We start from the raw sequence: 25,849 nt of genomic DNA, 5'->3' as shown, positions 1-25,849 counted from the left end.
GGTAAAATAAATAAATATCCTCAGTAATAAAGTTGAACGCTGATAATTGCCGACAATCATATATTTCTTGGTGAGAGGTATTTCCTTGGGCCCTCAAGATCACAGAGTTGGAAATATAAAGTTTTTGCTTGATTACTTGGAAGATTTCAGCATCCTTTGCGTCTGCTTTTTCTCATGATAGGTATAATGATCTTAGGAAAGAAATTTGGTGCCAATAACAATGATATTTTAACGCTGACGGTGGAGATTTCACTTAAAACGTAAAAAGCTTTAAAACCTTTCTATGTGGGTAGAATCACCCTTTAATAATTGCATCTCTGGCATTGTCTGGCCACATCAAGTTGTTAAATTATGTAAGCCTAATATCTTAGTGACCTAATGCCTTATTATAGATGTATAGCCAATTCATGTCAAGCGCATTAGATGACTCATTTCATCTAAATACATATATTCTCGTAACAGGGATACGCGGATTTTTACCTGATGTAATCTTTTTTTTAATAAGATGTTTAACCTATTCAATTATATGATCATGTGTTAACCATTAATTAATATATTCAAACTATCATAAAGTTATTAGGTATAATTATCAGTTTGTCGACCATATTACTTGTGCCACATTTAATACAAAAGAGTTGTGCCATTTTAGTGGTATATTACATACAAAGTAATTAAGTGATCATACAACACGTATCAGATTAAATAAAAATAAGTGACGTTGCATCCAACTTGCTTCAACCTATAATAATTTTGATAGCACATATATTTTATTAATAAAATAGATATACAAGTTTAGTAAAACTTTATGCACTAGTGACTCAGGATGACAACAACATCCTCTCCCTTTGAGTATAAAAACCAAAAGGAAAACATAACAATTGTTGTGACCTGAAGTCTCACATCGTTCCTGTACTGTTTACTGAGCTTGTATATAAGCAGGGGTCTGAAGCCCTTAATTCGAACGATATGTTTTAAAGCCGTGAGGGTCTGAAACCCAAAACGGACAATATCAATCAAGCTGTTTATAACAACAATAAATTTTTTAGCATTTATTCTGTGATTTCTTGTTGTCTTATTCTCATAAAATTTTCTTAAGTCAAAATAAAAGATATTATTTCAATTCTCCCTAAAAGTTTCCTGATAATTATCGAGTCACTCTTTGTAATATCTTCAAAAGTTTCTTGATAATTATTATATTACTTTTTGTAATTGCTTCCACTGCACATGTACACATTGTAAAAAAGAGTAATAACATTATAATAGTAGTTTTTGCTCAGAAAATTCAACCACTTAAAAATGTTTTTACTTTTACTGTTTTATTGTGTTTATTTTCCATACACAACACTCTCTATTGCACTCAAAATACAATTCTCTCGTAATATTTTCGGACAATTACATTATTACATTGGTGCAATTTCCTACATCAACACTAATGAAGCTGGGGTTTCACTCAAATAGCAAGGGAAAGATTAATATTTCTAAAGACAAGAGTGGAATTCAATGACACTAATCTCGTTCATATCCAAAATATAGTAAATTAAAGGGAATCTACTATATAAAGAACTATCTTGATCTAATTCAAAAGTCCTCCATTTTTAGCCAGTAGTCTTGAGGGAAGTCTCTTCACCATTGAAAAGTCTTGTTAATCTAATTGATTCTTCCAAAACATTAAAGAAGTCACTGAAAATTTTCAAAAATATAAAATTACGTGCTTGCTTCCATGTGTTTACATCTTTGATTTAGCATATATAAGCTGTAACATTTTGAATTTCCGCTAAGATGTTTAGGAAGTTATAGTTCTAAACTTGACCACACATTGTAGATTTACCTTTGCACTAAGTTAGGTTTTAATAGCTAAGGGCAATTGCACATCAATAAATTGGACTGTCGAGACATGAATGAATGAATAGAGGCCTAATGCTATAGCAGTTGACATAGAAGAGTGTGGTTACTGTTGGTAGACACAGACAAGCACCGACATCCATTATCACGCCAGCCCAGTACTGCAACCCAGAAATTTGAGTAAAGGGGAAGATTTTTATCCCATGAAAGTGAAAACAAAAACATGTACTGAATTATCACATCATGTGACAAAGTCATGGAGTAATTTATGATCCGGATAAGGAAAAGAAAGTTTGAGGCAATCAATTCTCTCCACATGGAAACTAGGATAACATTGGATGAAACACTGCAGAAAATGTAACAACAAAGAATCACCAAATCTTCCCAAATAGCGTTTTTCACTATGTTTGTGGTAGTGTAATATCTTCATCCTTATCTTCTGAAAAACAATCGATATTGCTAAAGACATTGTGGAGTGAGAATGAGTTGATCCGATCGGAAAGGTAGATATATATTTCTAGATGTGGTTATTTTTTCTCCAAAAAAGGCAATCCATGTTAGTGAATTGTACAATTCACGTACCGAGTTGTCGATTGGCCATACGCTTGCTGTGTCTTTTAGCTCACCAACAGTTCACCATGTTTAGTTTTCTCCCAAAAGTTTACGTGCGTAATAATGTGCATTCACGTGTAGAAAAAGGGAACAAGCCAAGAAAGTGGAAACAAAAGTTATTTGTGGGGTGACTGCCGAACTATTTTCCTGATATTATGCAAGTTCATTTTGGACGTGAAAATGCTTTTCTAATTGAGAAAGACTATTCTATTTCCAATGTGATAAAAGTATTTTTTTTTTTTTTAACTTGAAGCACTCACATCTGACTTGTTCTAACCGGTACAACTTTTTTAACGTGAAATAATATTAATTATGATTTTGATTTAATAAAATTAAGTAATTGAAAATTTTAATGATAGTTTATAGATGAATTTAAGTAATCGACAAATACAAGTATAATACACTTAAAAGTTATGATCTGAATGGACAATATTAGTGTAACACTTAAGGTGAATCAAACCTTTGATATAATGGGCAATTAACCTATTATATATTGACTAGATCTCCATTCAGAAATCATATGCAATATGGTTTGTCCATTAAAAGTTGTCATTCAAAAAGATTTTTAGAGCAGAAGAACAGTCACATTAATTGTATAACGTTACAGGTATTCCTATAACCTTAAGGTATTTAATTCAATATTTTATATTTTATGTATAAATTCTGCAGTTTTAAGATTGATTTATTTTTTTAGTTTATAGAAAAGAAATCTTCCACTAACCTCTTGTGGTCTCACTCCGGTGACAATACTAAATTCTGATCTTTTCTTTGAGAGCGAGACTGCAATCCATTAAACAACAATTACTTCTCTATTGCAATGCATGCATTCATCAATTTGACCACATAAATTGATAACAGCTAATGTGGGCCAAGAGAAAGGGCACACGAGAGTCATTTGATTGGATTTGACAATAATTTAAAGGCTGTTTAGCCGGAAAAAAAGTCATAGGAATAGTATAGTATTTCTGAGTGGGCCAAAGTTCGGTGGCTTTCAACCAAAATAAATTATAGCACATCTTCCGAGTGATGGCCTGCCGGTTGCTGATAAACTTACACTAGTTTGGGGCAGCAAGAGGGGAACATTAGCTATGACATGATAGTTCATCTCACGGTACAAGTGAAGGCAAAAGTTGTCAAAGTGTCTCCATTGCAGCTTGCAATCCTAAAAAGAAGGCGCGAGATTGCATTCTTATCCCTATACTAATGCAAACCTGCTACGGTTTTCATTATTAATAGAACCATTTTGTACAGTTTTATTCATATTAATCCACTAATTTCTATGGGTTTAATTTTTGTGATGTTATCAAACCAAAAATATGATTTGAAAAATTGAAAAAGCTTTTCAAGATGGCTTAACTCTTTTATTGAAGAGTTTTTCTTGTAACTCTTGGTTGAAATTCGATTTACATTGGGAAAAGACTAGCATATATGTAAGTGACATAAAAAATTTATTATGACCAAATAAAAAATTATATAAGATAATAAATTTCAAAGCCAAAATTAAAGATCATACACCTAAATTCTTGAAAAGCCTATAATAAATTAGAAAACTGAGTTTTGATTATCCAAACATAGCCTAAACCCATGTGTATAACTCAATCAAAAGCAAGTATAATTACAAAAAACAATACAACTGTGTATATTTAGTTTTGAATATTTAATTATGTACACAAATATCGAATTATTACATAATTAAATAATTTTGAATTAAAAATAAAATAATATTAAACTAAATAATTATATATTATTTAAGTATCTAATTAAATACTTAAAACTGAGTACATATAATATTGTTTACCAAAAACGTGTAAACACAATGACCCCGATTCAAGAAACACGAAAGAACTGCCTCAAATACTCTATCTCTGTTGGGCCACAAATTGATTCACCAAAGTTTTATGTCAAAGTGAAAACCTTGGTTCAAATATATGTATGTTCTTGTGTTGAAAACTTTGAAATTTTTATTCTTTAATAAGTATGTACCAGTACAGGCTATATAATATGTCCCTTTTGCATAACTAGAATTTTGAATTATGATTATGGATTATAATTATTAATTGATTTTATTCAAATTAAGTCTTACACATTTGGTATAACTAATTATTATTCAATAATCATAATCAAATTGTGATTGTTTTGACAAATAATTTTTAATAGCTGATTATTTTGTGTCAAAATGTTCAATATTTTAGTTTTTAAATTAGAATTGTACGAAATTCATTGAATTTAATAATCAAATAATATAAAAAAGCTAATCATATTAACTTTTGGATTATAGCTTAAATAATCTAAAAACATGATTATAGGTCATAATTTATCATTTAATCTAACTATCCAAATAAGCTATACTAATCTTGGTAAATATATATTAAAAATCTGGAAACATTAGGAAATAAAAAGATCTCGTAAATCATGGTGGATCTCAACGTAATGTTAAGAGGATAAAAAATATATGGAGCAAATGGTCAAGAATATGAAAGAAAGGAACAGTGTAACCCACAGTTGAACAAGATGACAATAATCCCATAGAAACATTCCACAAAATCTTCATATCTGAAAACAATCTCACCAAGCACAAGGCAAACCAAGCAAACGCTGGCTTGGTGGTGGGGGCTCTTCCACCTTCATTTCTGCAGCCTAAGCAACTGACTTTTTTCTTTGATTAATGTTGTATAAAACAAAGCTATAAGCAACGAGGGTGGGGACAACCAACGCTTGTTTAACACATGGCTTCTGAAAATGACTATGCATACTCACAGGAGACACCCGGAGATGAGGGCGGGATGGGACTTCAAGTCAACGCCTCCACCAGATTGCATGCTTTCTCTAATCTCATCTTTATATATATTTTCTGATATAACCTCACTACTACTACATATATTATTTATCTCTTTCAATTCTCAACACATTTTCCTCCTCCTTGTTTGCCCGGAAGTTAAGTTTCAGGTTTCAATAAATTACTCAATGTTCGTCAATTAATATATTCCAAAAGTCAGTATTTTCTGAAACTAATGTGCTTGATATGATATTAGTATTTTATAAAATTCAAACAAGTGCTTTGCGTATTTGATAAATATTAATGTATTAAAAGTCACAAAACGTTCATGAGATGTAAGAGTTTGTAAAAGGAAAGCAGGTCTTTGTTTCTTTCTTTGGGTTAATAATGCGTCTCGATGTTTCTTTTTCTTGATCAAAGAAAGAAAAAGACTGCTGCTTAATTATATTGCAAGTCTATGAAAAAGCAGCACGCATTTTCTGAATGCAAATGCCCTTCAATATGATTGGTTGAAGTCTATATAGTTATGTTTATAAGTAATCCAACATGAAAAGGAAAAAAAATAGTTAGGTGTGAGCCGTGTAAGTAATTAATTGCTAATTACATTGTAAAGCTTTCCCTTGGAAAATCCAGCAGTACTCTTCTCTGTCTCACACATTCAAGCACACATATAAGCATCTATTATGTGACCTTGTTTCCAGCATAACTTATCAAATAATTCATATATCTTTGGTTCATTTTAGTACGCAATCCCAGGAAAGAAAATCTGTTACAAGTATTGACACATGTCAATGAATTTCGGTAAATTACAAAGAAAAGAAGAGCAGATTTTATTGACTCGATCCCCAGAAAATGACAACGGATTTATGATCAGCAAGCATAATTTTTTATTCTTTATTTGTTTTTTATTTAGATATATTGGCTACATATCCCTCAAGTGATGTACAATAGACTAAAAGAGAATCCAATCCAATGCCATGCACATGCTTGGTGAAAAAGTCTTTTATTGTTGAACTATGAACCACTAGAATCTCTTAGCTTAACATGGCTTGAAAATCTGAAACTTTATAGAATGACTTTAGATTAATTAAGTTAGAAACAAGATATCAAATGAAAATCTTCAGTCTTTGTGTTCAAGTAGCGTGAGAAATTAGTGTCGGCGGGGAAGAATATATCATTGATATATCGTGAAGAAGAAGGCTATTAATCAATTTTTAACCAGTTTGCTGCTCGGTTTTTTAACAACAGCCGAAGTACATGCACGCATGTACCCCTCCAGTTCCCTTCCACTTGAAATCGTCTTTCCCGGAGATCCTTCCAAAGGGTTCCCGTGTTTTACTTGAAATCCAAGCACACAATAGAATTGAATTGAGTGATTAATGTATGAATTATCTTCTATATCACCTAACGTTGAAAAGTCAGAATGTGTAATTAAATAATGAAAAGCAAATGGGGATAAAGAAATTTATGGCTTTCCATTTTGTTGGTAGAGTAAAACAGTTTGTATGGGATAGTGGGGTACAGCCACCTTCACTTGGTCTATATATATCTATTACCCTCGCTTCATTTTCTCTATACCATAATTAGCACAAATCATTTCTTCTATTGGTTGTCTTTGTGTTCCGCATAGTTTCATTCTCTGTGTCAAAACCATGCCAGAAGCTCCTGAAAACTCTCTCAAGGGAATTGATGATCACGATAGTTTGATTTCTGATCAAAACAAGAAAGCAATTCAGTTTATTGAGAATGTTACAAGTCATGCTGATGAAGTGCAAGAGCGTGTTCTTACTGAAATCCTTTCTCGTAGTGCAAATGTTGAGTACTTGAAACGGCACGGCCTTAATGGGCATGTAGACAGAGAAACTTTCAAACAAACGATGCCTGTTGTGGTTTATGAAGATCTCAAGCCCGATATTGACCGTATTGCCAATGGCGATACTTCTCCAATTCTTTGCTCACAACCTATATCAGAGTTCTTGACTAGGTGAATATACACAGATTTGCATGTATAAGTTTCCTCGATTATTTTCTTGATCCTTATAATGGTTTTTTTCTTTTTTAATCTAATTTTGTTTCGTGGGTTTATTTGATATATGTAGCTCAGGGACATCTGGTGGAGAGAGGAAACTGATGCCTACAATCCAAGAGGAGCTGGGGAGAAGAGCGTTGCTTTATAGCCTTTTGATGCCGGTAATGGACCAGTTTGTTCCTGGTTTGGACAAAGGGAAAGGGATGTACTTTTTGTTCATAAAAGCTGAAGCTAAGACCCCAGGAGGACTTGCAGCTCGTCCAGTTTTAACCAGTTATTACAAAAGCTCATATTTTAAGGACAGGCCTTATGATCCATACACCAACTACACTAGCCCAAACGAAACCATTCTCTGCCAAGATTCTTACCAGAGTATGTATTCTCAGTTGCTTTGTGGCCTTTATCTAAACAATCAAGTCCTTCGTGTTGGTGCTGTTTTTGCTTCTGGCTTTATTCGAGCCATCCGATTCCTCGAAAAGCACTGGCCTCTTCTTTGTAATGATATTAGAACAGGAACCATAGACCCCAAAATCACTGATCCATCAGTAAGAGAGGCTGTCTCAAAAATTCTCAAACCAAACCCCAAGCTTGCTGATTTTATCGAAGCAGAATGTGGTAAAGAGTCATGGACAGGAATAATAACAAGGTTATGGCCTAACACTAGGTATATTGATGTTATTGTGACTGGAACCATGTCTCAGTATATTCCTATACTTGATAATTATAGCAATGGCCTTCCCACTGTTTGCACCATGTATGCTTCTTCAGAGTGCTACTTTGGCCTTAACCTTAGTCCTATGTGCAAGCCAAGTGAAGTGGCCTATACCATCATCCCCACCATGGCGTATTTTGAGTTCTTGCCTGTCAACAGAAATAATGACGGATTCATCACTCGCCCAACATCTCTCAATGAGAAAGAATTTGGTGAACAATTGGTTGACCTCGTCGATGTTAAACTGGGACAAGAATATGAGCTTGTGGTAACCACTTATGCTGGTAAGTTTCAAGATTATAATAATAGTGTTTAATAGAATAGTTCAACTCAAATATGTACAGGACTTGAGAATATGTTCATGATATTATTTTTGATATTGTAGGGCTTTACCGATATCGTGTTGGAGACATACTCAAAGTGGCCGGATTCAAGAACAAAGCCCCTCAATTCAACTTTGTATGCCGAAAAAATGTTGTTTTGAGCATTGATTCTGATAAAACAGACGAAGTAGAGCTACAAAATGCAGTGAAGAACGGGGCAAGCCATCTCTCTTCATTTGACGCATCTCTCATAGAATATACAAGCTATGCTGACACATCAAACATCCCTGGTCACTATGTGCTATATTGGGAAGTTAGCCATAAAAGCGAAATTCCCCCTTCAGTCTTTGAGGATTGTTGCCTCACCATCGAAGAATCTCTGAACAGCGTCTACCGCCAAGGCCGAGTTTCAGATAAGTCAATTGGCCCTCTGGAAATCAAGACCGTTGAAAGTGGGACATTTGACAAGCTCATGGACTTTGCTCTCAGTCGGGGTGCATCAATAAACCAGTACAAGACACCACGGTGTGTAAAATATGCACCCATTATTGAACTTTTGAACTCGAGGGTTGTGTCAAGTTACTTTAGCCCTAAATGCCCGAAATGGGCGCCGGGTCATAAGCTTTGGAGCTCTGAGAATTGAATAAAGAGAGGCCTTTTCAGCTTTCATGTGTCATAGGTTTTGGTAAAAACTAAAGTTGAACAAGAACTGTGTTGCGAAAAAACTAAGTTTGGCCCCTCCAATGTTGTTCAATCTTATAAAAATCAGTTAATTTTATTCTAATAAAAAGCTTGTTAATTCTAGATAACTTTGTCCATTTGGATTCTTCTGACTCCCTGACTCTATCTATGAATATGGTTCAACTAATTAATTATACTTAGCAAGAAAAACATGATTATTTTTTGTGCCCCAAACAGCAAATACATTAGAGACATGGCTCCACTTTAGAGCAACAAATAATGTGTGCCTTTCTCTGGAATAACGACACATGCGACATAACGTTTGAACTTTTTGTCTCAATAAAATCGATGGGAATTTAAGTCCATTTAACTAATGCTGCTCACTAATAAAGTTAATTAGTACCATCCTAATACAAGAAGAACCACTTATCTTCTAAGTAGCCGAGTCCTAGAGGATAATATATAATAAGATATCAAATCAATGCCTCATATAATGAGTTCCAAAGGTTTTTGAAGGTGTTGAACAAGAGCCAGACAAAATAATTATATGCATTTTGAAATAAACTGATTGGAAACTGCTAGTCAGCTTGATAACTAATTAGCATTACATTATGAAAAGTGTGTTGTAAATTATATGGACAAAAAAGGATTAAGGTGATGAGAACCAGCCAGCTTTGTATTAAGCATAGCCTGCACATACAGGGGGCCTGCCTGGCTAGATGTCACCACACATTTTTTTAGTCTTAGCCGATAATGCTGAACAGTGAACACCATGCAAAGCAGCATAATCCCAATTAATCAATTGTCCACCAAGTAGAACTGAGTTGTACTTCAATATAGATAAAGCTATGTACTAAAAAATACAAAAAAACAACGAGTTGACAACAAACCAATTTCATGATTATAATATTTTTCTACTAGCTGGAATCGATAAAGCTTTGAGTACCCATTGGCTATTAAAAAAGAATGTTTTATGCGCTTAAGAGTTTAATTGACAAGTTAGCAAGTGACTTAAGTATCTGGGAAGATTAGTGAAATGCAACTTTGGCCTTTGAAGAAACCCATCATCTGAGACCTAATCTTTTGTCGTCTGAGAGATTTTCTGTAATTGCAGTGTCCTGTGGAAAGAGTCATTTCTTGCAAGGCTCTTCCATTCTTGAGCAAAAACTTTGCTATACCAACCTCATTCTCGCATTCTAAAACCCCTGGATCTCTACCACATTATGGTGGTTTAAGAAAGGCTTCAAAGTTTGTGTTTGAGATCGCCAATATTGTTCTTCTTCTGAAGCATAAATGTCCTACAGGTCCTTACACCATTGCTGAAAAAGAGAACATAGTAATGAAATTAAGCAACTGTTGGAAGTTGAATTTAACTCAAATTCAGATGTGTGTATCTTAAATATGCATAGTGAACAGTAGTCAAGTAATTCGTGGTACTTACTCACCTTTCAATCTTGTCATCATTTATAATATTGAGAATCAGTGTGTCAAGTGTGGTAGTGCTCCTAAAAAGGCTTGCTAAGCCCTGGACGTTATTATTGTTGAAGACAATATGCTCAATGTAGGGCAACATTAATTATTATTTAGTTTAATAAATTTGGGTTGAATGATTAGTGCAATAAAAATTTGTAGATAAGTTTAAATATGATCATTCAAGATTATCCAATACCTTATAATATGGGGTGGATGGTTGAATGTGCATTTTATGATTTATTAAATATTTTATAAGAAAGTCTAATAACTTATTATATATTAACTAAACGTCACATCTTATACCCTAACATAATAGTTTAAACTTATTGGAAATTGTTTTTCAGTTGAGTTTAAAAATAGGAAAATTGGTCTATAATACCCCTTTCAAAAGTGCTATCTTTTAAATAAAAAAATCAATAAAATTATGTATACTCATTTTAAGTACAAAAATATGTACACATTTGATGTATGTCATCATATGATTAGATGATTTTAAATTAAACATAAAATAACACACAATCACATTATAATATACGTAAGTATATATCTATTTGTATACAGAAAATACATACATATAAAAATGCTAAAAAAAATACTACACTTGATTAATAAAGCATGATTCACTTATTATCTATTATGGAAAATATAAACTTAACTTACTAAAAAAATATAAAATTCGCATAAAATGACTAAAACACCCATTTTATTAAAAATACTCCAAGAATAAAAACATCAAAACATGTCTCCTATAACATAACATAAAGTGCATAGTCTAATACATTAAAATTATAAATGATTACATAATTATATACACAAAAAATGAATTTGGATAGCAACTAAAAGAGAAAACGGAAGGGAAATTCAGTCCATCTCTTTAAAGGATAAAACGTATGGCCTTTATTATAAGTGATGGCAGGGTTAGAAGAAATGCCAAGCGGGTTAATGGTGCTAAAGTCAAGGTCAAGGAATGAAGACTAGAGGGATCTCCATCGTTTTGATGGTTTGAGCGAAAGATTTGATGGAGAGAAGGAAGAGTACTTGACAAAGAATAACACCACGGAAATCATTGATTCTGTCGATGCCATTCTTATTAACCTCAATTTCGTTCTTAACAAACAAAAGCTTTCTTCATTTTGCAGATCTTGTTCCCAAGGTTGTTATGGGTAGCTAGCCTTTAGTCTGCTGCGAGAAGTTTCTACGAGGATTGGAAATAGAACATTTCAAAAGAGTGAATTGAGAGAATACTAGACATTTTCAAGTTTGTTGTTACATCAATTGATTAAAATACATCAACCAACATTAATGCGCAACTTCAAGACTTCAAGCTCAATTTTGATTCATTGACTATGTAATTTTTGCAACTATACACGTACAAATAATGGATCAAGCACTAAATTTATCCCATTCAACTCTTTTGATTGGCCCAATGCCGTGGAAAAATCACAGTATATCTTATATATCATCATTTTCTTATCCAGTAGCATCAAATGGATCAAGTAAAAGAGAATGAATATATAGGTGACATCATGTTTCAACTTCAAAAATGCTTTGTTATCAAGTGCGTTTATCAAATATTTGAAATTCTCCTTTGAGACTATATATAGTAGATTCACTTTAGATGAAGCAAGAACAATTGGAAGTTTCAATAATGAAAATATGGTTTTTGAGTATGATGTTGCATTAGAGTGAAAGGAAATGTACTTTGAGAGAAATGTTGGAAAACAAGGGAGTGATGCGGCAGTGATTTTTTTCTGCTGCAGCATTCAGGTTCTGTTTTTCTATTCGAAGAAGTTGGTTGTCAACTGGAAAGAGAAAATGAGAGGGAGCAGCAGGTAGGGATTTATGGATGAATGATTTCATCTCTATTTCATTGAACATTTAGTCAATCAAGGATCAAGCCAAGATCAATGAATTAAGGGAAAATACATCAAAAACTTCAACTAATTCAACCCACTTCAACTACTACACCAACAAAAAAGTACATATATACATTAGAAGAAAACCTTACACACTACTGCTTTGGTAACTTGAGTGGTAAAGATTTGAAATTTCAAGCATGAGTATATAAGGGTTCAAATTCTGTCCAAAAAATTGGATTGGAAAAACCAATCAAATCGATCCATTCAATATTGAACAACCTCGTTCTTCAGGTTGATTACGGTTCTACAAAGTTTAGGATAAAAATGAGCAATGAAATTGTAATACTATTTTTCAATTTGAATTTTAGCTTGGTTATGCAATCCACTGTCTTCTTATGTATGGAACTTGAGATAATTAAGATTGTCTGGATGATTTTTTGCATGTTAATTTGCCAGTATTTTATTTTTTATATAAAAATGAGATTTCAGGTGAAATTTAATTGAATTTTAAAAATATTTTTTGATTTGGTTAAAAAACCGATAGTATTTTAGCGGTTAGGGTTTAGAAGATAAAAAAAATTATTTCATGTTTTCGTTCCTGTTTCATGGACTATCAACCGACCATGAGCAGCCCTAGTGGAATCCACTTGGCCACACTGATACCCCTGCACAAGCCAACACATCCTGCACATAATCCCTTGCCATGTCAGAAGAGAGAGTACATATACCCACTTGTGAGTTTTGTGATATCCCACAGATTGCAAGTCCAGGGAGCTTCACCTTTGATTTGGTATAGTTTAAGAACATTTTCAAATTAAACCGGAAAAACGATTTAACAAATTTTCAAACTAAGTTAAACAAACAAACTAAATCAAACTAAAAAAGAATTATGGTTTAGTTTACAATTTAAATATATAAAAATATAATATAATATTATCAACAAAAGATATACTATCAATCATATTTCAGCCTCCTCACACATGTAGCCTTCAATTTTAACATAAAAAACAAACCAAACAAAATTATGGCTAACATGCATATGTTTATGTTTTCAAAAAAAAAAAAAAGACAGTTTGAGGTCTAAAAACCATCCAAACCACAATTCAAACTGATAATTGTATTTTAAATCTTTCCAATCTAAACCAAACCATTTTTAAACTCAAATTAAATCGAACTATAAATTTCGAATGGCTTAATTTGGTTTGCAGTTTGAACTGTTTCATGCACCATCCTACATCTGAGGGAAAAAATTAGAGAAAGAAAACAGAACAGAGTACCAGGAAACTAGAGTTGCAGAAAAATAGTAATGTAATAAATTTGAACTACAACTGGTTGACAGTATAAAATAAAACATGGTTAGTTTGGTGTTCGCCGAAGTATATGTCGGGATACAAGAACGAATTAATTTCTTGAGTGCACCCATGCTAACTTTTGCTACAACAGAGAAAAATGAAATCTTTTCAAAATTAAATTCTTGAGACAAACTAAAAGCCAATTGGTAATATCATTTAGCCTTGTTTATATCATTCTGATAATAGATTCATATTTTGAAGGTTGAACATAAATGAGCTATCTTGACAAGTGTTAACTTGCACGGAACAAGAAAACTCAGAATAGATCTGAAAAGCTAGTCACCCTCTTCACCAGTAATCTCCACAAGAACAAATTCCATCCTTAAAATGATGAAAACGATTTGCATCCCTTACAATAATGCCCCTGTTTACTAGCTTTGATATAAACTTAGTAGCCGCATGGCAGTTTACACATGCCCGCAGATTCTTTGTTATCCTAAGAGTAGTTCCAGGAGCAGTACTAATGAGCCCATAAGCAATTGCTATCCTCTCGCTGTGATTACAAAGTGTCTCCTCTGTCTCTTCACAGTTCAAATCATGCAAAACAGATTCTGTATGTGGAACAAATCCAACTTCCTTCAGCCTTCTCTCCAATATCTCAACTTCCTCAAGAATCTCCTTGTATCTTGGATGTGACTTATCTCCAACTCTAAATGCCTCAAGCTTTCCATTAATCTCAATTAAACTGTAGCCCAGATCTTTAGTTAGTCCCTTTTCCTTCATCAATACTCGTAACTTTGAAACATGATCCCACAAGCGAGCAGAAGCATAGAGATTTGATAGCTGCACATAATGCCCTGTATTGTATGGGTCTAATGAGAAAAGACGTTTTGCAGCATATTCTCCCAATGTGACATGGCGGTGGATCTTGCAAGCACTCAGAAGTGCCCCCCATACAGAAGTTCCAGGTTCAATAGGCATGTTCATAATAAAATCATAAGCCTGAGTCAAGTGGCCTGCACGACCAAGAAGATCAACGACACAAGCATAATGCTGGTGGCGAGGCTCAATCCCATAATCTCTCATGCAATGGAAAATCTTCCATCCTTCTTCTACAAGACCTGAATGGTTGCACGCTGTGAGGAGACCGACAAATGTGACATCATTTGGGTGAACCCCAGATTTCCTCATCGCATGGTAAAGATTAATTGCTTCTTGGCCTCGACCATGCAATCCATATCCCATGATCATTGCACTCCACGTAACAATGTCCTTATCATTTGTTCTATCAAAAACCTGGCGAGCCAAATCTACACTTCCACATTTTGCATACATATCAATGAGGGCAGTATTAGCAATAATATCATTTTTATACTCACTTTTGCTGATATAATCCTTCATCCATTTTGCTAACTCAAGTGATCCCACTTGAGCACAAGCTAAAATAGCAGAACTAACAGTGATAGAATCAGTTCTTATATTCTTAGATGCCATCTGACGGAATAACTCTATGGCTTCCTCTGCATAACCATTCTTGGTGTAACCAGAAATCATAGCATTCCACAAAATTAAATTTGGAATCTTCACCTTATCGAACAATGATCTTGCAATTGTCACTTGCCCACATTTTGCATACATGGCTGTAAGTGAAATAAGTAAATCAGGTTCAAGTTCAAGACCTAATTTAATCACAAAACCATGAAGAGATTTCCCTTGATCCAAGTTTTCTACATCAGTGTAGGCTCTCAAAATACTCACAAGAGTGATCCAGTCAGGTTCCACATTCATTTTCCTCATTTGACTAAAGATTCTAAGAGCTTCCATCGGCTGGGCGTTCTGCGCACAACCAGAAATGATTGAAGTCCAAGAAACAACGGTTCTATTAAGCAACCGATCAAACACAATCCTGGCCTGCACAATTTGGCCGCATTTAGCATAAAATGCCACAAGACCATTCTGCACAAACACATCCAATCCAAACCCATGCCTAATTATCTGCCCATGTACTCTTCGACCTATTTCACGCGAAGGGATGCCACTGCAAGCTTTGAGCACAAGCGGCAGAGTAAAGCCATCAGGACTGACCCACGCCACTTGCATTTTACAATACATTTCAACAGCTTCACTAAAGAAATTGTGCCTGGAATAGCACCTAATAATAGCATTCCACAAAAAGACATCTGGTTCAATAAATTCATCGAACAGTTGTCTCGCATAGCAAATTTCTCCAAGATTTGAGCTCCCGTTAACAAGTTTTGTAATTAAAAAACCACTTTTGAACAATCCAGATACCAGCAACTGGGCATGAACTTGCTTTAAGTTTCTCCAATGGGTTGAATTATCGATAAGAGATGCATAAAACGAGTCAGGATTGAAACTGGGGAAATGGAAGCGGTGTTCGTCGTAATAGTCGGCTTCGTAAAGGGACGATGATAGAGAAGAAATCTGTTTGAGAAATTCGAACTGGGCTGCGGGCAGTTGAAATGATGGTCCGGCTGGCGAACCCAACTTTAGGATTTTTGCGGGAAGAGGATACGGAGAAATGAAACGGTGAATGACTGAAATTTTTCTAATGGGAGGAAGATTTAGAGCCATGCGCGTGTTTAACCTCACTCATTTCAAAAATCATTTATATTCAAAATTTGAGCCATTTACATTTTCACAATGCTTCAGGATCTATTTGATTTTTCAGAATTAACGTATCAACTCAATTTAACAAAAATTTTAATATATTTTTACTTATTGAATCTGTCATCAACACCATCTTTCTCTGCTCTCGTTTTCACTCTTTCCAACTTTGTAGATGGCTGGTGTAGAAATAGATTAGAGATTGGGTAAGCAAAGATTCCGGTGGTTTAGGTTTGGGTTTGGATGGATGATTATGGATGGATGTTAAGGCTTTAAACTTAATTGTATTGGATAGTGCCTCAATGAGTTGCCTTTAAGTCTAAATTTGGCCTCTAATAGTTATGTTTCTCCGTACCTCCATTCTTCCCATCTTTGCTTTAGTTCACTTATAGATAATTTTCCCATGCTTGGATCTGACTTTTTATGTTTAACTTGCAGTAAAAAAAATTGATCATTTTTATTTTGATTTCCCATGTAGTCATGTGGATTTAAAGGTAAGTGGCTATGGAGGGAAGGTCTTAGATGGGTGAGGTTGTGACGACAAAGGAAAGATAGGTTGTGGGTGTAACATGGTATAGTTAGCACGAGGTGAGGATCGCAGGTTTCTTGATTGTTTAAGGAAAGGTATAGAGATGGAGAATAAAGAAGAAATAAGAAATGCAATAGAGAAAGAGATGAGAAAAGGTTGTGGAGAAAGAAGGAAAGAAGAAAACAGGTGGTCACAGGGTAACTTGATGTTGGCGTGAGAATCCAGGCCTTCGACGACCACTGCAAGGCCATTTAGTTATTGATTGAAAAATCCTAGAGTTTGTGAGCTTTTGAGATGGTTATGGTGGTGGTAATGATGCAAAAGTGGAGACACAAATTGGTGTGACACTCTAGGCCTTTCATGATTTCCTTAGGGCCATTTGTTTTGAAAAAGTGTGGTGTGGGGCTCATGAGTTGTTGAGATGATTGCAGTTGTGGTAATGGTGCAAAAAGTGGAGACGCAAATTTGTGAAGCATGATTATTAACTATAATATTGAGTTTGTTATTGCGATGGAATCATTGAAAGAGTTGGGAAACATATTTTTCAATATAGAAGAGAAACTAAGAAGATTGATTTTGAATAAGAAAGCATGTTTTCTAGAATTTAGATGCAAATTCTAGCATCTACGAATCCCTTCCAATTGCTGGAAATTGAGTCTGCAAATGGGTTGTGATGTTGTTAGTTGGTGAAAGCAAAACAGCAGTCTTGCTCTTCAACCACCAAATTTCTATTAACGTAGTGAGTAAATGGGTGAGAAAGTGTAATTTTTGCATTCAAAGGGTGGAAAATGACAAGCCAAAAAATTAGGGAGCGACAAGGTACTTTAATCTAGGGAAATTATATTAAATACCCATTTTATCCTTTTTATTAAGCAAAAATACCCATTTCTCCTATTCCTAAAAAAAAATGTCTATTTCTCTTATTCCTAAGCAAAAATGCCCATTTTTCCTATTTATAAACAAAAATGCGCTAATTTTTTTTAAAATACCAAAATTACTTTTTATCACATCTATATAAACCTTCTCATTCTCATTACATACACTTCTTATATCACTTAAATACTTACTCTCACTCTCATTTTTACTTAATGTCTCTGGTCCAATAATTCAACCTACTATCAAGAGATTTTTCACTTTAAATACACAATTTATCATAGTTTCACTTTTGGGCTCTCACATACACCCCCTTACGGGACTTAGCGTTTTCGCTGAGGTTTGCCCTACCATCACTCAAGAGTACATATGCAGTAGCTCTAACACCATTTGTAACATCTCTAATCGAATAGTCTAGCCCATTATTAACATATTATCTACTTTGGATACGTAGTCCATCATGGTTTTATTTTTAGGTTTTACAACACAAAACTTGTTTTGACAGCTTAAGAATCTCACATGTTATTTAATCAGTTTAATCTCCTCATTCTCAAGCGATGTGAAATGTACAGACAAACCTAACATATCTCTCGTGTTTTACCGATGTAAGTGTTGAGTTGTATTCTGTTATATTAGGAAGGTTATCAGAGCATATTAGGATAAAATATATATTTTTAGGGATTTAATTTGATTTGATTTGATTTATTTCTTTTTATACCTTCTCTGTAATTGTATATATTGTAACGTTTTGTACTCTGAATTAATAAGAAAAACAATATTCTTAATTCATATGGTATTAGAGCCTAGCATTTAAAATTTTTTCGACGTTCTCAACTTAGTTTCCGACGAATCCAAGTCCTTTCTCTACTGTTTCTCTGATCACTGTGCTTCTGTCATTTTTTTGATGATCGTGTCTATACCAGTGTGATCAAGATTCTCTCGTCGACACATCCGTCAAAGCAACATCATTATTCATCGTTCCACGCGCCACTCAATCTCTTGGTATCTTCTGACGTCTATCTCTTGTTTTAACCACAGTGTGATGACACCGCCTCTTCCGTTGAACTCAGACGATGTTGACGAGTCCATCTGTGGTGAGTTTGCAGTCATCCGACACCGAAATCTGTTGCACGCGCTGACCGTTTATCCTCTTGAAACGTGATCTCCGATCTACTGTTTCAACGCATGTGGAACTACACCGCCGCCACCAATTGACTCAGTAGAAGCCGGTGGTCAGTTATGTTAAAGACCCACCTCCACTGGTTGCTCCGGTGGTCAGTTTGTGGACCTCGATTTCTCTGGATCTTCATTTTTCTTCAGAAAACTTCTTCTGTTCTTTGATTCGTTACACCCACTAGTCATTCTACAGGTGATCTTACATTGTTACAGGTCATTCTACAAGTGATCTTACATTCTATAGGTTTCTCCAGGTCAGTTACAGAAGTTCTTCCTGTGTCCTACATTGTTCCCCTAATAAATTCACACTCTTCAACTAACCAATCTTCGATTAGTGCAAATCTTACACTAACTAGTCATTCTACAGGTGATGGCCTTACTTCTCCTTCAAGTGAGACAGTCTCTCCAAACCCAATGCACTCACTTCCTGCTCTAAAATCCTCTGTCTCTGCAGTCTTACCTCATGATGATCAATTTCCCATCGTTATTCGCAAAGGTATGCGCTCAACTTGTAATCCTCATCCCATCTATAATTTTCTGAGTTATCATCGTTTATCTTCACCATACTATGTCTTTGTGTCCACTTTATCCTCTGTATCTACCCCTACTACTATTCATGAGGCATTATCTGATCTCGAATGGCGACAAGCAATGGTGGATGAGATGTCTACTCTACATGCTAATAATACTTGGGAACTAGTTCCTTTGCCTCCTGGTCACTCAACGGTTGGATGTCGATGGATCTATACTATTAAAGTTGGTCCTGATGGTCAGGTTGACAGATTGAAAGCGCAGTTGGTTGCTAAAGGATACACTCAGACATATGGTCTTGATTATTATGAGACTTTCTCTCTGGTTGCTAAAATGTCCTCTGTTCGCCTATTTTTCTCTATGGCTGTCATTCGCCATTGGTCTTTGCATCAGTTAGATATCAAGAATGTTTTTCTTCATGGTGAATTGCAAGAAGAAATTTATATGGAGCAACCTTCTGGTTTTGTTGCTCAGGGGGAGTCTGGATTGGTTTGTAAACTTCGTCGTTCTCTATATGGCGGTTGTCATTTTGTGAGAGAAAAGATTTCCTCAAATCCTGTGTTTCATGAAAAAACAAAACATATAGAAATCGATTGTCATTTTGTGAGAGAAAAGATTTTGTCTGGTTGTATCTCTACAAGTCATGTCAGTTCAAATGATCAGCTAGCGGATATACTTACTAAATCTCTTCAAGGACCTCAAATTAATTTCATTTGTAACAAGTTTGGTGCATATGATTCATATGCTCCAGCTTGAGGGGGAGTGTTGAGTTGTATTATGTTATATTAGGAAGGTTATCAAAGCATATTAGGATAAAATATATATTTTTAGGGATTTGATTTGATTTGATTTGATTAGGGATTTTTTTTTTTATACCTTCTCTGATATTATATATATTGTAACGTTCTGTACTCTGAATTAATAAGAAAATCAATATTCTCAATTCATAGTAAGATTTGTTTAAAAGTGTCATAAAAAATTTTAAATTAACATGTTTCTTCAAGTCTATATTCCGAATATAGGAATATATTTAGAAAGGGATATTACAATATCTAATAATCTTTTAAATAATTTATTTTGTTATAATCTTTATTTTTTATAATAAAAAATTATACACTTAGTGATAACTGATAACATTGAGAACGAAATAAGTTATTTACAAAAGTTACAAACTTTTTAAATGTGATTTTGAGTCTGGCTAGACCAAAAGTTCTACCCACAATTCGATATTATTGATTGAATCAGGTTTGAACAAACCTAGATTGCCACCTTCCATTATAACATAATTAACTTTAAAGAGACAATTATGTTATTTAGAAGAATTATAAAATTAAAGATATTTTACAATTTACGCTGTAAAAAAGAAACTTATATAATTAATATCTGATAAAAATCTGCGTGTTATTTCCAAATCTATAGGACCTAAAGGTAATTAGGCTGAATCCAAGGGACCAAAAAAACAAAATGACTCATATTTAATATTTATTTAAATATTACATTCGAATAAGATTTAAATAAAAGCAACATTATTCGCTCAGCTGAAAGGGAGAAAGAGGGAAAGATAAAAGGAGAAAAACAAGAGCGTGCGATCTGAAGAAGAAGATGGAGAAACACATCGAGGATATCTTAAGAAAAATCTCATTCGGAGCAATAACTGTTGCAACAATTACTCTAGTAATGATGATCCTCCGAACCCCTGAAACTTGCATCGTCGAGAAGAAACCCATGGTCAAATTCCCCAAATCATCTTGCGACTCATCGCACCGTCAACACCTCCCACTCGAAAAAAAGAACCAACGTCTCTGGTCCTCCAAGTCATGGAACCAACAAGTACGCGCCCACATGCTACACTTTCAACAACTCCAACGCCTCAACCTTCTCTTTAACCACTCCAAAGTCCTCTGCGTTTCTGCCGGTGCTGGCCACGAGGTCATGGCTTTGAACAGACTCGGAGTGGCTGATGTCACTGGTGTCGAGCTGATGGATTCGTTGCCTTTAGTCAGCAGGGCCGACCCGCATAATTTGCCTTTTTTTGATGAGGTGTTTGACTTGGCGTTCACGGCGCATTTGACAGAGGCGTTGTTTCCATCACGGTTTGCTAGCGAGATGGAGAGGACGGTTAAGAATGATGGGTTGTGTGTGGTTCTTGTGGAGCAATGCGGGGTTCAAGAGCTGAAGGAGATCGTGGGTTTGTTTAGAAAGTCGAGGTTAATTGATGCAGTTAATATTACGTTTATTGGGTCTAATGTAACTCGGATTTTAATGAGAACAACTAGAGTTTCTGCTTGAGTGTTTGAAAATTGTTCATTTCATTCTTTATTTGTTGTAGAGGCAATTGAATTATGCCCTGTTGCCGTTAAAATGGTTTTCCCAACTTTGTAATTTAGAATTAGCTAGATTGGTTTACATGGTGTTTTAGACATAATAAAGTGTATCGGCTGACTTTCTGGAGTTGTAGTATACTTCTGCTTTAATCAAAACTTGATGAGAATAAAATTTGTATTTCTATAATTTGTAATATCGTGGCAGTGTTATTGACTTATGCTGATTGTGGCCTTTGCAAATTTGAAGGAGGTGAATGCTGCATGTTCTTTGATGATAAAAATCATGCTCTGACTGGAGCTAATTAGGTTCTTCAGTATGAGGATTAAGTTACTGCTCACCTTTGCATTTATCAAGTTAGCAATTGGAATTTTCAGCATTTGAATTTAAGCTCTTTAATGAATATGTGGGTGAATGCACAGTGCTGCAGTAAGTTCAATTTCTAACTCAAGGGACAGGCTTCATGCTTCCCATTTGGTGGATTTATACCATGTAAGTATAGCTTATATCTTTTTTATGCATTATTGTAGTTATTGTTTGAGAAGTAAGAAAATATGAATGTGCCAGGATTCAATTGTTTTGTTTATATTATGACCAGATTTTTTAATGATAGTTTTTTGGAACCATGAATAAATTGGATTAGAAACTCATGAAATTTAGAATCGAATCATGTTTTCATGTTAATGGCTTAATGAGCATAGACTTGCTTGTTTACTTATAGACATTTTTGTTGGTGATGCTGCATTTCATTCTCTACATTCAAAATTATACACTTATGTACAAACGTTGGAGATAGTTTGGGAGATGGTGAAAAAGAATATGTAGGAACTTGAGTGCTGGAGTTTGATATCATTATTTTCCATACAAACAAAAAGGGACACCCATTCACAGGACACAAATGTAACTCTCCCCACTCTCTTGTGTTTGATTTGAGTAGTAGCCATTTTAAGATCCTTAGATTTCTACATAAGAGGGGTGCTTTTGATTTTATCCCCCCTAGTTACCGATTGAAGTTTTGCTACTACTTGTTTTCCTGTCAAAATGAGCATAAACTTCTCTTGATTATTGAATCTGTCCGTATTTCTGTATGTCGTGTGGGTGTTCAGACATATGTCAGAGAATATGATCTTCTATATTTTTATTTTTTTCATGCAAGTAAGTCTGATTGTGGTCAAATTTTTTTGGGTAATTGGGGACCCCACCGTATTGAGTGAATAGGTAAACCCAGAACAAAGTAACCCGACCCATAACCACTGTATCAAATATGTCAAAGTTTTACAAACGTGGTAGGAACTTAAATCCAAACCTTTTCTCTGAAAATTCAATTGCTCAACCAATTTTGCTGACTCTTAGGGGTCATTGTGGTCAATTTTCACTTCAAACTGATGCCACATTTTCCACCATGAGTTTCCCTTGGTCATACTTGAACCACATTGTTAGTAACCTTATTAGTCAACTGCGTTCAAAATAGTAGGGTATTTTTCTTTTTTCTTTTTCCTTCTTTTTTGTTATACTTTTACCCTTCCCTATAGAGATGGGACCATATAAAGGGTAGCCATAGGGAAGGGCTATTGGCTGAAGAGAGTTTTCAATGATACAGCCAGGAAGTAGCCACAGAAATAACGACAGTTCTAGTTAACAAGGAAACTCTGACGGCTACCCAGTGGTGGACTTTGCTGCTTTTCTGGCCTTTATATTGTCTCTTGTATTGTTTCTGTTGAAGTTGCCCCACACATAACAAATTCTGATCAATTTCAGGTACAAAAAGAACATCAGTGATAAGTTTTGTACTGATGTTCTTTTTGTACCTGTACAACTACAGTTTCGGGACATGGAAACTAGTTTGGCATAAGGATTTAAATTTCTCGTGGCAGTATAATGTTAGGCAGCGGCTGGTACTACTAGTTGGATATCAAAGAAAGAAAGATGGTGTTTTCCATTTCTACAGCTTGCACCTATTGACTCTTTAGCCTCAGCCAAACGGCAAAACCTGAAGTGAATTTACTGCAATTGTTTTAGAATTTGCCTAATATATTCCTAGGATATTAGAATTCTGAAAATTGATGTTATTGAAGTTTAAGACTGTATATTATATAACAATCAGGTGTCGTAACAAATGAAGTAAATATATCAGAGCTGAGGAAAAAGACAGGTGACATAAACTATACAAAGGGAAACACTTACAATCTACAGAATGAGAACACTTAGAAACTATTCTATCCGGGACATCCTATAGGAACAGAGAAAAGTTAACAATCTATACTAACACAATTGCTTACATTGCTAGGTCATTAACCAGCTCTTAGTAATGTGAGACTCTGCAATCTTGATGTATTAGGAAGCCCTGCCATCTCCTAAAGCTTGAGAAATTCCATGAATCACAAACTTTTTGGACGAAAAGATGTCAGGTGCAATGATTTGCTCTCTATTGACACATAATCCTTGGGTAGAGTTGACCCCTCCAGTGATTTCAAGATCTTGATGGGTAACCAAAGTTCTCAATAATGTTTTCTCAGGCAAAGAAGCAAGTTCTTTGAAAGTAAATCTTTGGGGGAGTATATGAAATCTCACAATTCTATCTAGCAATGGAGAAGGAGATGTTACAAAAGAGAACTCTAGCGGAGCAAAGATTGTTGTCGAATTTAGGTTCATGTGATCTTCGAGAATCCCATCAAGAACAGAATGCAATCCAATTGCAAATGAAACAAAACCATTTGCGCTTAGCAAACGGATAATTGGGTTCCATTCGAAACTAATCTTGGAATCAGAAACCAGTCTAGAATTGGAATCACATATCGGTGATTGAATGTAATTCGAACTTTGGAGAGAATCTTGAGCATTAAGATAAGAAAATGGCTGGAGAACTCCATGAATTGACAAGGGTCCTTCAAGAATCATATCAGGATGTGACAGTGGGACGTTATTAATCTCTAGAAGTCTTTTCTTTGCACCAATCTTGGTTATGGCAATCTTCTGTCTATCAAGAAGGGTAGGCAAGCAACTACCTTGAGGCTTCTCAAGCAGGTCATTCATGGAAAGTTTGAGAGGAGAGGTGTGGTACTGAAGAAGATCTTTAAAGAGCCAGGGAGGGTGAGAGGTGTTGGAGATGGCAGAATCTTTGATGGCAAAGATTGTTGAGTTCGGAGAAGACAGGAAGATTTCAGGCGAAACCTGGAGAAGAGTGGCGATGATGTTGAAGCCTGATGTTCTAAGAGCTCTAGAGGCGTTCAAAGAGAGGCGGTAGGTGGTGGGATTAGTTAGTGGGGTTGCATCGTCGGTGTGATGGACTGCTGTTGAGATTGCCATGAAGGCCAGGACTGCTGAGACGGTGAAGTAAATTGGTGCCTGCAACCATTCTGAGCAAGAAGGCGACATCGTTATGGTTTAGACTGAGAGGAGAAAGTGCATTTGTAGCCCAGATTTTCTCAGGGAAGGGGTTTAATGCTTCCTGGTTTGTGTGTGATCGTGGGAAGGGAAATGGGAAAAGGAAGGAGGCCCGTTGAGAAAATATTTGGAACAAATACGAGGAGCATGCTAGTCTTCAATTTGATGAAGGGAAATTTAAGCGCTAATTAATTCAACTTGCAATCCTTTTAATGTTAAACTTGAAAATTTGATTGGGTTTTTAGAAAGAGTTGCTAACTGCTTCAAAAGCTTCATTTTGTGGCTTGGACATGGATGCGGAATTTTGTTTTATTTCATTTGAAAGATGTTATAGGCCAAATAACTAAGTCCCACCTAAAGATTGTTGATTTCTCAAGTTCCTATCCTTTAACTATTAAAATTTCATTTACTCACAGATTAAAATTAACAAAACTCTAACCCCTTAAAATTTTATTTCTTTTTCCTTATAAATCCTAAAAACTAAAAATTTTTCCCAATGTCAGGTTTTAAAAAACAATATTTTCCCCCTATGGCTAGGTTTCAATTTTAGGCAACATCTTCAGCGCCATCGTCGACAACCTCTCCCTCCCATTGCTTCCTCTTCATCTGACAATGTCTCTTTTGTCATCTCTCTCTCCTCTGACTAGTTATTTAAGCCGAGAAGACAAAGAGTTTCATCGAGAAGATGAAGCTCTTCGTCTTCCCTGAAGAAAACGAGGGATCTCATCTTTATCTAGAAAGATGGTCACCTTCCCAAAAAAAGATGAGTCATCTAGATAGAAAAAGACAAGTTATTTTCTTTTGACA

General features: G+C 34.9%; 4 protein-coding genes across 4 annotated transcripts; 2 read left to right on the top strand and 2 right to left on the bottom strand.

Moving 5' to 3' along the window:
* The first annotated feature begins 6,802 nt into the window (after positions 1 to 6,802).
* LOC123195974 (indole-3-acetic acid-amido synthetase GH3.6-like) lies at positions 6,803 to 9,103 on the top strand. Its single transcript, XM_044609852.1, has 3 exons — positions 6,803 to 7,214; positions 7,330 to 8,255; positions 8,357 to 9,103. Exons 1-3 carry the CDS (start codon positions 6,883 to 6,885, stop codon positions 8,935 to 8,937), a joined length of 1,839 nt encoding a protein of 612 aa, XP_044465787.1. The 5' UTR covers positions 6,803 to 6,882; the 3' UTR covers positions 8,938 to 9,103.
* Positions 9,104 to 13,690: 4,587 nt separating this feature from the next.
* Positions 13,691 to 16,554, bottom strand: LOC123195907 (pentatricopeptide repeat-containing protein At3g12770). Its single transcript, XM_044609773.1, has one exon. It carries the CDS (start codon positions 16,192 to 16,194, stop codon positions 13,948 to 13,950), a length of 2,247 nt encoding a protein of 748 aa, XP_044465708.1. The 5' UTR covers positions 16,195 to 16,554; the 3' UTR covers positions 13,691 to 13,947.
* A 4,384-nt stretch (positions 16,555 to 20,938) lies between these two features.
* On the top strand, positions 20,939 to 21,625 carry LOC123196585. Its single transcript, XM_044610639.1, has one exon. The coding sequence runs from the start codon at positions 20,939 to 20,941 to the stop codon at positions 21,623 to 21,625; it is 687 nt and encodes a 228-aa protein (XP_044466574.1).
* Positions 21,626 to 23,765: 2,140 nt separating this feature from the next.
* LOC123196976 (fasciclin-like arabinogalactan protein 21) lies at positions 23,766 to 25,245 on the bottom strand. Its single transcript, XM_044611140.1, has one exon. The coding sequence runs from the start codon at positions 25,031 to 25,033 to the stop codon at positions 23,993 to 23,995; it is 1,041 nt and encodes a 346-aa protein (XP_044467075.1). The 5' UTR covers positions 25,034 to 25,245; the 3' UTR covers positions 23,766 to 23,992.
* Positions 25,246 to 25,849: the final 604 nt, after the last annotated feature.

This window comes from Mangifera indica, chromosome 14 (genome assembly GCF_011075055.1).
Source record: "Mangifera indica cultivar Alphonso chromosome 14, CATAS_Mindica_2.1, whole genome shotgun sequence".
Taxonomy (NCBI): domain Eukaryota; kingdom Viridiplantae; phylum Streptophyta; class Magnoliopsida; order Sapindales; family Anacardiaceae; genus Mangifera; species Mangifera indica.
The sequence above is the reverse complement of the archived record's forward strand: the minus strand, read 5'-3'. Positions and strand labels throughout refer to the sequence as shown.

Bases quoted from the DNA above. Each gene is read 5' to 3' on its own strand.
- LOC123196976 (XM_044611140.1), bottom strand. From the start codon at position 25,033: ATGTCGCCTTCTTGCTCAGAATGGTTGCAGGCACCAATTTACTTCACC.
- LOC123196585 (XM_044610639.1), top strand. From the start codon at position 20,939: ATGGAGAAACACATCGAGGATATCTTAAGAAAAATCTCATTCGGAGCA.
- LOC123195907 (XM_044609773.1), bottom strand. From the start codon at position 16,194: ATGGCTCTAAATCTTCCTCCCATTAGAAAAATTTCAGTCATTCACCGT.
- LOC123195974 (XM_044609852.1), top strand. From the start codon at position 6,883: ATGCCAGAAGCTCCTGAAAACTCTCTCAAGGGAATTGATGATCACGAT. The intron at 7,215-7,329 runs GTGAATATACAC...TGATATATGTAG, and splicing joins ATATCAGAGTTCTTGACTAG to CTCAGGGACATCTGGTGGAG. The intron at 8,256-8,356 runs GTAAGTTTCAAG...TTGATATTGTAG, and splicing joins TGTGGTAACCACTTATGCTG to GGCTTTACCGATATCGTGTT.